We start from the raw sequence: 12,788 nt of genomic DNA, 5'->3' as shown, positions 1-12,788 counted from the left end.
CAACTACTGTGGCGAACAGATGATGGCTGTCTGTGTTCAGGGAGCTGATTAAACATGTGACGTTTACTGATAACTGTAGAAGAAGGGGAGAAGTTAACAGGTGAAGCCAAGTCTTGAATCAGACTGACTTCAACTATAGAAATGTTTACATGTGACTGAAAGAGAAGCTGTAAAAGCTTTTTCTGATGATCTGTCACACTGTGGTTTTTCATAGTAATCATTGCTCTAACACAATTTTTCCATTTGTAGTGCTTTATGATGTCAAAGAGATTACATATCCTTAATATAGTCATCTCAGGCACATTACACAGTGGACTTGCCAACCTGCTGTTCAAACCTTATGTTTGTAAGAGGAGCTGAGGGGCTGCACCGAGGCCTAATATGAGATGAATAATGTTTATTTTGAATTGTGAATTATGCAGAGGTACTCTAATAGACTCCAAGGATAATAAATATGGAGCTGGAAACGGACACATTAAGTCCACTTTGAGCTGGAGTTTATCCAATCTTCTAAATACAAAATGTGAAAACATTGATGCAGATAATGTTGTTTAGTTGGAAGCAGGTGTAATTTCTCTCTCCGTGTGATGTTTGTAGCAAAAAAAACAATCTAAAAAAAACTAAGGAAGGCTTTTAGGAGGTCATTGATTACGTTAGTCAGCACTGAGATGAAGAGCAGTAGCAAATGTTTGTCACGAGGATTGGATACGAACCATTAGGACTAATGCATCATGCATGACGTTTTTCATTCTTTCAGTTATAAAGAATAATAACAATGATAATATTGGTGGCAGGTACGTGGCTCCAAGCTGTGGTGTATCTTAATAGAAGCTAAAAAGTAAAAAATCCTACCGAGTATTTTTCTTCAGGCCAGATTTCCGGTTATGAGCAGACTTTGTCTTGGGATTAAGTTTCTGCTCAAGTTTCTCTTGATGTGAAGCCTCAGTTTAACTTTAATCAGGCCAACTGTCATTTAAACAGAACCCATTGTCAGATGGAGTACAGTGATTAATACAATGCTAACCTTTTTACCTTTGCAATTTTCATTCTTTTGCTCACTGTAATTATCTCTCAGACGTTCACTGATGAGGCTCTGACAAACATCTGTCTTATTAATCATCATATTGCCTTGATTTTATGTTTTTCAAGCAGTTTTCTCTCTCTGTCTCTCTGTGTCTCCCACACCCACACCATTTAATTTCAGTTGAGGTTTCTCTGTTTGCCTTGTGTCAGTGATGATAACTTTAATTATTGTGCCTTTGCTGTCTCAGTCCGTGCATTCTGATGAGCTGTGTGTTTAAATAAAGCGCATATACACACAGACTTTGGTTTGGGTAAAATGTGAAGAACGGGTCAATTAAAAGGGCCTTTGACTGTCCAGAATGTTTTAATTAAAGTAGCAGTGAAATGTAAACTTGGTTCTAATTATGATTAGCCTTAATTAGCTGTCATTCTGATCTTAATTGCTTTTGAATGCAGCTGACCTCCAAATGATGCATCTCCACGCACCAGCATCAGTGAGTTGCTTGTGCGACTCGTTGTTCCATCACTGTACGGCTGTCCGATTGCGCCTGTGCTGTTGTTTCTGTGGTATATATCTGTAAGATGTATTTATTTTCTAAAACGAATGATTTCTATTGTTTCCTGCAGATTCTACTGGATATGGTGGTGAAGAAGAGTGAGGGCTACAGCGTGGAGCAGCTGGAGCGACTGTACTCCCTACTCAGCCAGTGCATCTACAAGCATCGTAGAGAGTACGACAAGACCCAGCTACTCGAGGTCAGAGAGACACAACACACACTGGTGTAGCCTTTATAATGTGCATTTAAATACAAATATAGTCCTTATCCAGTACTGCAGTCTGCCTTGAGCCTTTCACTTAAAGGTGAAAGTGATTTTGTTGAATCATAACATTTAATTGCTACTTTAAATAATGCAATAGGTACACAAATGCCAAATCTTGCCATTTTCAGCTTCTCAAATGAGAATATTTCACATTTTTCAGATTCTCTTTAATATAGAAATGTATTGACAATGGTATTAAATGTTTTCTTTTATTGTTTGAAACCCACAAACACTCAAAATTATTATATAAATTAGATGGACAATGCCAGGAAATTCTGGGCAGCGTGCAATAACTGCAGCTTGGAGAGCAGTACAAGGTCTAACAAAAAAAACCAAAACCTTATCCTTTGTGGATAATCCTTTAAAGCCATGCACCACCCAAAGACTCTCGCACTGAAAAGGGTAAAAATAAAACAAACTCGGGCTAATCAGAAAGTAGGTTTAAGGACAGGAGCAATCGAGCTTCGTGGGGACCAGAGAACCCTCCTGAACCCCCTCGTAACCTTAACATAGATTTAACTGGTTTGGATTTAGTGTCACATGGACAGATGAGTGGCATGTGTTTCTCCGTGCTTGAATAATAGCTAGCAGGGTAATTAGCCAACTGATCGCAGTCATATCGGTGTTTCTGCTGGCCCAAAGTGAACATACAAGGGACCCCCTCCCCTTCCGTAAGTCTGTATGTTTAACATTTGCATTTTTAGTGATGCGGCATCCCGAGGATTAGTAGTAAGTAATTCTCAAAGCAAGATGTCATGGATGTCAAGAAAATGTTACTTTTTAGATTTATTTTTTTATATTTTGTCCTACAGATTTGACCTTGTTCAGACCAAATAACTCAGATTATTAAAGAGCTGGAAACAGTTGTACACAAAGGCAGATGATATCGGAGAAGATGTGGCTTTCTCCTTAGGGAGCTTAGACATCTCTGAACACTGCGACAGACTGAAACAAGAAGACGTGTTTGGCACTCACTGGGATTCATGACAAAAAAAGGCTAGATATCGACTATGGAAGAAGAGATGGGTAAGAGTAGCATAAACAGCATCTGGATCAGGGTAGAAATTGAGGTCTGCAGCAGAGTGTGATCTAATGAGGACAGTGGAAACTAGTAGTGAGAACATTTAAAAACATTTTTCAGTGCTTGTGGGAGACCCCCACAGTATATTCCACATAATTCTGATGTTAGTTCGCCAAACAAATGTACTGAACTTCTTAAACTCCACTGAGGCTTCATGAAAAATATATTATGGCTTTGTTTTCCAAAATAATTACAATTTAAAATGGTACTGTGTTTCAGGCGGCCAGAATAAGATCTTAGCGGCACAGGACTGAAAGTCAGAATTTTATATTCATGAATGCAATCAAGCCGCTGACACACAATAATGTTTTATATTATGGTAGCATGATGGTAATTTTGAGGAGATGTAGATCATAAAATGTAATATAAAGACAAACTCGTGCTACAATAACTGCAAATGTTCATTTATTTTTTTCCCAAGTCTCTCGGGAAAATACTGCAAATAATAATAAGCGAAGGATGACAAAAGGGTCTGAATGAATGGGAACTTTTTCCTTTTAAGTTTGGCTCTTTCTTGACAATGTTCCATGTAGAAAAAGCTGCTGTATATTTTCCCAGAATCCCATCTGGTCATCTGCTGCTGCTGTAGGATGTCAGTGCAGACAGGGGGCTCGGAATGGCAGTGTCCTGGCGCTGGTAGCCAGTGCCGGCTGTCAGGATGTCAGAGGGAGGAAGCGGCAAAGGGAGAGGGAGAGAGAGCAGTCAGCCAGGTGGTGCTGCCTGTCTACGGGCCGCTCTGGTGAAGGGAGGGAGGGCGCGTGTCTGGGTTCGTTTCATACTGCCAGCCTAAATTGGTGTTTCGAGAGCAGAAATGTCAGCTCATCTGGCACGTGTTTTGTTTGCCTGCATTTCCAAACATACATCTCAACCCCACAGCAGGTCATCTCCTTGAGAATGCAAAACCACGAGCACACAGATGCACACCGAGGTGGTCCAGAGTGTAGGGGCTGCAGCCTTTTTGGGGGCAACTTAACGTTGCACGCCGTTGCAACTCTCGGTATTTATGTCCGAGTTGTAGAGCTGAGTGAAATGGAGCGTGTCCATACATTTGTCTCCCTTACGTTCTCGCCGCCCTCCTCTGGGCACGGCTCGTCTCAGTCTTCCTGAAGAGCTGACCTTTTCAGCAGATGGAGCGGACAGCACGCTGCGTTTAAAGCCAGAGGGACCGTATCTGCTCTGTACACAGAAACCCGCAAGCTATGTTCCTGTCCACAAATTGGCGTATGTGTTTCCCTTGGCCCGGTATCATATTTTGCTCATGTCTCAGACAGCAATTAAAGACTTTGTAAGGGCCTTTGACCTTTAACCTAAATCTGTGCTGTGCCAAAGCTGAACAGAATACCAGTCAGGTTAACTGAACCCCTCAATAGTTGGTTAATTCTCTGCCAGTTTTGTGTGTATACTGCTGAGGGCTTTGGCCTGCAGGTCAATTAACACTTTTATTCCTACTTGTTTAGCCAAAGCAGCGTCATGAATAAGAGCTTAATTGTTCCTAAAACTAATTTGACCATTGAACTATTTGATTGGTTCCTGGCATGCATTTCGTATTTAGAATATTGATTAAACTTGAGCTTCAAGGGGGCCTATTATGCTCATTTTCCAGCACCGTATTTTGATTCCTGCACATTATTAAAGTAGCATTTCATTATGGAGTTCAGAAATGATCTTTATTTATTTTACACTGGGCTTCGGTACACCCCAACAAGCATTTAGCTCATTTCTCCCTGCTTTTAAGTTAGCTTCTTTCTGATTGGCTGTTACTCACAATCAAGACTTCTGTGGTCTCATATGAACACTCATTGACGTCATACAGAGACAAGAGTATAAAAACTGCCTCACACTCAGCTTTTGGCTCATGGGATTACACACACTGCACTATTGGAAGACTAAATATGAAAAAGCGTAACAGGCCCTCTTTAAAGAGTCTTTTGAGACCTTCTCTGACATTTGTTGCTGAATAGCCATATAAAGAGAAACCTATTTAAAATAGGCGGAAGAATCAGTTTCTCCATTGACAGTAGGCTATGCAGTGCAGGCTTTCATCATTGTGAGTCTGTGAATCTGTTGTCAGCGGCTTGTGTAACAACACCTTCATCCAGGAACAATACACAAGATTGTTCTCTCGCGACTCTTTCTTCCCTGGAAAAAACGACTCAACTTATACTTGAGTTGTTGTGAAGATTTTTTTGTTTGGTTTTTCCCCCCTCTCACCTAACCTTCACGTAGATGCTGCAGAGAACCTCGTCCTCCCAGGGGTTGTAGCAAATTAGATCTGGGAAATGGAGGAACTCTGTAAGTGATGTGGGAGTAGATAAGATGGGTTCAAACAAGGTGGGTGCACCAAAGTAATTTAAAGTTAACAGTGGAGAGCATGCTACGCTGGATTTTTCTTTTCATGCACGCGTTGAGGGCCCCAGTGAGATATAAAACACCTAAAACTGCAGTTTGGCTGCAGTTGACCTGTTGAGCTGTGCAGAGGTTAGACATTTTTGCCATGTAAGTCACCATCCACCCATGCTAGATAGAGACAGTGTTACAGGCTAACTTTATGTCAGTGAGACAAAGGGGAGGTGCTGTGAGGGCTTGTTAGTCTGCTGTGTACTCGGGATGACAGTGTGCGAGGGCTTCAGGCAGATAAACTTTAGATCACAGAGGCGCAAAGCGTCAAGGCAGTGAAGAGCTCATTTGCATGTGCCCGTGTTTACAGTGAAACACAGCAAAAAAGTGCTAAAAGCACAGACATGGGCTGAGTTGAGGTTTTCACGAAGACTTTTTCATTCAAATGAACATCAGCTTCACCTTTCTTGGCTTTGCTGGCTTTTTACAGCTCGTGCAACCTGGATTTGATCGCTGTGGGGCTGTGATGAAGTGCTAAGCGCTTAATTGTTGTTCTAAATGAAGTTTCAAGAGAAGTTGGAATCTCATGCAGAATAACACTGGCGTGATTAAATTTACCTGGCTCCAGCTAAATTAGATCTCATGTTCTGATGTGTCAACTGAAAGTTAAATACACAGGCAGGACTGTTTTGGTGGGAAGAGTGAAAGCGGACTCCCTTTTGTTTGGGTTGGGTACTGCCAACAGTGATGCGTGGTGACGGCGGAGCTGCCGAGCAAAAGCCGTTTCTAGGCTGAACGGCAATACATGATGTATATGTTCCATGTGAGATGTCGGCAATATTTAGGATCAAAAATAAAACCCATAAACTTTGTGCGGAAACGTTTCAACATATGTCACAATGAAATTAAATTAGAAAAACTGTGGTAAATTCTTAAAAAGGGAGACGGACGCTTATCAAATCCACTGAGAGAACTAATCATTTTATCCCGAGAAGCACAGATGTTGGTCTGTTGCAGCCCTGATTGGTTCATTTGTGTTCTTGTGTCCTTTTGGTGTTTAAACACTTCGCTTGAATCTGAACCGAATGCTTTATTAGGTATTATCAGGTTGGTTGCAGCAGAAATCGAGACTCATCAGACCAGGTTTGTCCTGTTTTAAGCTGACAGGACTGGTAATCGGCGTGCTCTTCTGCATACATTGATTGTAATGAGTTACTGTTGTCCCCCTACCAGCTTGAAGCAGTCTGGCCAGTCTCCTCAACAAGACATTTTTGTCCAGAGAGCTGCTGCTCACTGGATATTTTCTCTTTTCTCCTCTGTAAACTTTAGAGATGGCTGCGCGGGGGGAAAATCCCAGCCCGTCTGGCACCAATAACCATGCCCCATTCAAAGTCGCTTCTTCTCCAATTTGATGCTTGACCATGTCTAGATGCTTAAATGCAGCCATGTGATGGGCTGAACTGGTGCATGGGTTAGCGAGCAGTTGGAAACAAACAGGTTTCCTCAGTGCCATTAAAAGATTACATCTGCCTTCTTAAATTTGAGAGCTTCAGTTTTGTATTTATTGTTGGTGCTGCGCTGATCCTTCCTCCATGCTGCATGAGAGCAGGCTGCAGATGCAGAGGGAGTGTGGGGTGGGGCTGAGTGAGTCACACAGTTTAGTGAGAGAGAAGAGATGCAAACACTGGCATGGCTTTGTTAAAGAGATGATTTCTCTAGCTCAGCTTGGAGCAGGGGTCGGCAAGCTTCAACATCAAAAGAGCCTTTTTAACTGAATAATGTGAGGGGAGAAAAAAAACGTGTGTGTGTGTGAGAGTAACAAATGGCCGTATGTAATTTGGAGAGGATAATACATATACTTAAGACATCTGATTATTCTTGTATTAATAATAAGAAGAGCTTCTTTTTTTTTTACTGTTTAACAAACACTTTAAAAAAGAGGAAAAACAAATATAACATAACCTATTTGAGTTCACAGCTTGTGGAAAATTAATCAAATAAAAAATACCCCACTTAAATAAATAAATAAAACATAGCAGTGAAATAAAAAGAATAATCATGAAAACTATTTGTATGTAATTATGACTTCAGTCCATTTCAGTGTGCTGTCATCGTCTGCAATAAACCAGCCCTGAGCTCAGCATGTTCACCCAAAGGGGGCGAAAGAGCCGCATGCACCTCCCCGACCTCTGGCTAAGAGGGCATCGGTACAAAAAGTGTGGTCTCCTCATCTATCGCCCAGCTGCTTGCCCAGAAATCTAATCAGTCCAAAAATTCAGTGGTATTTCCAAGCTGACTTTTGAAAGGAAGAAATAAAATGAATAAAAAGTGAAGTTCAGTTTTTGGCACTGTCAAACCAACAGCTCAAATACAGAGGCAAATACAGTCAGTAAATAACAGAAAATCTATTTTCTTCATCGATCATCTAATCTGTTTATGAACGGATTATTCAGCTTGTTAAAACTTGCGGTCTCTGCTGGAAAAAGTTTGCCCTTCTTTAGATGTTAAAAAAAATTGCTGTAAAGTTGGCAGTTTTTCTTCCTTTTTTTCTTTAAACTTCTTGAAATTGATATCTTGTAGCCGCGCGTGTCGCACTGACTCAGCCATTCAGATGAGAGAAACACACAGTGTAACATCTTCCAGGCATTAATCATGGTCTAGTGCAGGCTAACATCCATCTCTCTTCCTCTGGCTCTGCTCAGATTTAGTCAGTGTCAAACTGCTGTTTTCACGCTGAGAAAAATCGCCCGTCTCATTCAGGCACAGCTTTCCTTCATTTTACATCATTTATCATGGTGAAAGCTGTTGTTTGCTGTGGGAAATTTCCAAGTAATATTGAAAGCGCGCTGCACAGATGCTTTATACACACATTCGAGTTTGCTGTGTTAGTTGAGGCTAAGCTCCGTGTGTGTGTTTGTTTGTTTGTTGTTTGTGCAGGAGATGGAGGAGAGAATCCAGCGTTTTGATACATTCCTGTGAAATGGAGAGAAAATACCCATCAGGTAGATCCTGAACAGCCTGGGACCACAACAACACCACACACACAAAACTGAGTGAGCACGAGTGGAGGAGCTTCAGCCCTCAACACAAAAACACCACACAGGAAAATCCAGCAGCCTCCTCGTCGCTGGGAGGGAACAAAGCGAGGATGAGGACAGAGACATTCAATGGTGCTATCGTCTCAGGAACCTGGCCACATCCAGACGCATACTACACAACCAAACCCCTGGAGGTGTGTCAGCCACACTTATATACACACACACACACAGACACGTGTGCACACAAACCGACAGTGGCGGGCAACACTGGTGCTACTCGGGTGCTATCCTCAACTTTATCCGTGCTGCTCTCGGGAAGATTTCTTAATTTTGGACTACTAGAAAAACCAACAGATGGGGTGATGTCATATCACAACGTGGCAGCGCATACACTCCGAAACACTCGACACGAGTATGCATGCATTTCTACAAACAGACACACTCACTCAGACCCTCACCAGCAGAAGTGTGACAGCAGAGTGCCGCCAGGAGACGAGGACGGGGAGTGAATGGGCGACCCACGTCAGCGAGCCCTCCTGCCCTCGAGTGGAGCGCTTCATCATAGGCCAGTTGTTACCGCGCTATTGTGCGACCTTTTTTGTTGTAGTTTTGTTTTCTCTTCTCTCTGCCCTTTTAGCTACTTGATTAGTTCCATATCTGAGCCACAATCACACAGAAGAATAGTTTACAAAGAAGTTTTTTACCGTAGACACAAACTCGATGAGGTTAGCACAGCAGGACTAGAATCAATTATGTCCTCTTCATTATGGCGGTCATCAAGCGTGGAAAGCCGTTAGCCCCCTCAGCGCTGGTCTCAGAGTTACTGGTGAACAAGCGTAGCGTCGCCTCGGGGTCATCTGTAAAAACCTCCTCACTCGAAACATTCGCTGGCAGGCCACCTCTGGCGTTCACAGTCTTAGCGGATTGTTATGTCCTAAATAGTTGTGCTAGCGCAGACCCCCGACTCCTCTTCACTAGATTCACAGTATGAATGTTTTCCCTCCTGCTCCAGCAGCGCCCGCCAGTTGATTTGTATTTTTTTCCCCCCCTTTCTTTCGTTTTTTTAACCCCCCTACCGACACACTCCTGCTGAGGAACTGGAAGCAGTACAAATTGGAAGGCGTCTGTACTTTTTTGCACTGCCTAGCGTGTGCCTTATTTCAAACCTCATATGAAAGTGGTATATTTAGCAGGATGTTTGTTTTTACTACTCGTGACAATGAACAGGCTCCCAAGTTGGGGAGGAGGGTGTTTACCACCGAGGTCACAGGGACCTTGAGGCAACGACGACTAAAAATGATTATCTTACCGCCATTAGATCGATTAAACATATCTACGTTATTCACCTCTAGTTAATTTTGAACTCTTTGGTCAAGAAATAAGTGGAAACAGTGTTGTGGTCAAATACATCTCAGATGATGTTCAAATATTTAAATTTATTCATGTTTCTGTAATAAAACCTCAGACCAGTCGGTGAAGGTCAGTCTCCACCTGAGCAGGACAGCAGGTGGAAGGAGAGGTTGGTGACACCGGCCTTCAGTTTTTTCCCTCTTTCTCTTTTTGTTTTTTTAAAAATATGCAAAAAAAAAAAAAGATTAAAAAAAGGAATAAATGAAATAAAGCAAGTCAAAGGATTCATCGTGCCAAGTGTTATCTCACTCACTCAAAAGGTGCTGACATAACGGTGCCTGTTCACCGGCTTTCTGTTTCAACTCTGAAAATGTTCTATTAATCCTAAAAAACTTTGTTATGTTTTATATTTTGTAACTTTTTTCTACATAATTTTTTTTGTTTTTTTATAAAAACGCTTTGCTTGAATTGTTTTTACATGTGTTGTAAATCCAAACTGAACAAAGGCCATTCTAGGCAGTGCCCGTCACTAAAGTGTGTAAAAAGCATTACTTGTTTCTGTTTTACGTGTGTGAACCGACTTTATGGATCTGTTCTGCTCTCTTCTCTTTCAACGTCAGACAAGCGAAACTGGATTTTCACCTGTGGCCGACACAGAATATGTTTTCCCGACTGTAGTAAATCAAGATACTTACAGAAGCTTTATAAGGTGGCATTTTTCTTTTTCTTTTCTCTGTGTGTGTTTTGAAGATGCCATATTTTGAACAGGTGTAGACTGAAGAAGCCCGCCCCCCACTCCCCTACCCCTCTACCCCGTTGTCTTTCTTCATCTCTCTCAGTGCACTCTCTTGTCCGGTCCTCAAACCTCTCGGTGCAACTCTAACCCCAGCTCACCTCTGCCTTTTCTCGGATTCAAGGTGGCAAAAAAAATCTAAAGAGCGTATGCAAACTGGCAATGGCAGGTTAGCACTTGGACTACTGCAGAGGGGAATAAAAAACCAATGCTACCTCAGCTTAATTTATTTTAAAGCGAAAACTGTTGTTTACTGGGTACAAAAACAGTATTTCTTTTTTCTTCCCACTCAAAATACTGTTGCAACATCCACAGTACCACCTCAGCGCAACCACGGCTGCTGCAGTAATCCAAGAGTTGTTTATATCTCTCTGATTGTTATATACGTATGTTTGCATTTGAGCCAGATGATGATTGCATAAATTTTACGGATATTTCATGGACTGTATATTTGATGCTTTAGTTTCAGGTTGTCTTTGATTACTTTACGTACTTCGACACTGAGGAGACGTCCCAGATCTGCTCCTGTTATCACCCAATACCTTCTTAAAAGCTATAGAGAGCATTTTCTGCCTCTTTACACACCCATCGCCTTTTACTCCCAAGTGTTCCAACTGTGTTTGGGTCTTTGGTTTTTTTTATTTTCATCTCATGATTCTGGGTATTTATTATTAAATATGTTTTACACCTGATATTCAGTACATTCAGTCTTTTTGTACGTCTGAAACTGAACCGAATCGGGAAGCGTTGCGCGTCCATTTGAACGATTTTGCTGAATTGCGTAGCGTTTGTGTAGCAAGTTTATTTGGCGTGTACGGGGGAATAAAGGGTTTACAGCTCTCTCAGGTTTCAACACGTGACAACTTGCCCTTTCAGCTTTTCTATTTATTTCATTGTTCTGATGTTTTCTTTGTTGAAAGTGGTTACAGACTGTGGCATACTGGAAGAGGCTAGCATTAGAATATTTAAAACAGTTATGAGGAAAAGGACCAGATCAACTTTCTGTTAATGATGTTCACTTTGTCTCCAGTTTCTGCCAAGAGTTATTTTTTATGGATTTAAAAGAAAAACCATGGGGTATAAAATATGGGTAATCAAATGTCATACATTGTGCTCTTTTTTTCTTTTAATCATAAATTGTTGCCAGTTTGGACTAACAACCAATTTTTGTCTGGTAGTGGAGACAACTTAGTCCAGTATGCAGAAGGAAAAAGGCTTGTTCTATCCTGAATTATTTTCTTCTTCCCTCTCTTTCAGTTAATTTAGACTTTTCATAGCTTTGTCAGTTCTGTTTGTGTATCTAACACACACCTGTTCGCAATTGTTACTTTAGTGTAAGTTATATTTGAAAAATGGAACATTTACTGTATTTCTCAAATAAACTGCTGTGATATACTTGAATAAAGGTGCAAACTGTAACTTTGAAGTGCTTGTTTTGTTTTGTTTTTTTAAAGTAACTTTGACAAGTATTAGCCTAAAATACCTGCAGTACCTTTGATGGCCACTTGAGGCTGGATTTGAAAGGAGTTAACCCTCAGACTCCCATATTAAAATGGGATGGTTTTATTTATTCATTAGCTAATTCCTTACTTTAAGAAAACTCAACTCAACAAGAAGTATTCTCATCACTCTTGACACTCGCAATCTTTTTTTTTTTACAACCGCAGCTATCGCCATCTGGTGGCCTTCCGATAGAAGGCAGTTCCACATTTGTTGCTTACAAACCAGTGTGTGACGTCGCGCCGACTGTGGCTTTTATATACAATCAGTTTGGCGGAACGATGAAGCCGTACTAAAAAGCAAGCCTAGGAAACCACGGGTTTTTCAGAATAAGGTTAAAAAGTCTATTCAAAGTTGTTGCATTAAGAGCCCTGATTAACCCCTGGGGCAACCTCAAAATCCCACCCTTTCGTGAACCTCGGGACCAAAAATGGTCCCAGGTTGCCCCAGGGGTTAATAAAGTGTTGATTAAACCGGACAACACATAAAAAAACCAGACTTGACAATGTGTTCATATTCTGGTATATGTATTAGGTTTCAATAATAACAATTGTTAAGTTTTCCTTTTTGGGTACAGATTTACAGACGTACCATTTTCAATTCAGCCTATCATTTTTTTTTTTTCTAAAAACATTTATACAGAATTGCCTTCAGGTTTTAAAATATACATATTTCCTCGCTGTATTTACAGAATACCAACCCGACATAATTTGCAGGTTGCAATGAAACATTGTATAAAACAAGCGGATTTGGGAAGGAGGAACTTGAAACACAGAAGAAACATGGATAAACAGATAACATCTATGATAACAGTCGCGGGTGAATATTGTGCTTTTTTTTTTTT

At 41.1% G+C, this 12,788-nt stretch overlaps 1 protein-coding gene across 1 annotated transcript in view; it reads left to right on the top strand.

The window, feature by feature from the left end:
* atad2b (ATPase family AAA domain containing 2B) overlaps positions 1-11,870 on the top strand; it is a 66,410-nt gene extending 54,540 nt beyond the window's left edge. The window contains exons 27-28 of the mRNA XM_005917725.3: positions 1,651-1,779; positions 8,201-11,870. Of these exons, the coding sequence (XP_005917787.1) occupies positions 1,651-1,779; positions 8,201-8,242 (171 nt within the window). The 3' untranslated portion in view covers positions 8,243-11,870. The remainder of the gene's footprint in view (positions 1-1,650; positions 1,780-8,200) is intronic.
* The last annotated feature ends 918 nt before the right edge of the window (positions 11,871-12,788 follow it).

The sequence above is a fragment of the Haplochromis burtoni genome, unplaced genomic scaffold (genome assembly GCF_018398535.1).
Source record: "Haplochromis burtoni strain Fernald_Lab_line unplaced genomic scaffold, NCSU_Asbu1 Contig_28, whole genome shotgun sequence".
NCBI classification, from domain to species: domain Eukaryota; kingdom Metazoa; phylum Chordata; class Actinopteri; order Cichliformes; family Cichlidae; genus Haplochromis; species Haplochromis burtoni.
The sequence above is the reverse complement of the archived record's forward strand: the minus strand, read 5'-3'. Positions and strand labels throughout refer to the sequence as shown.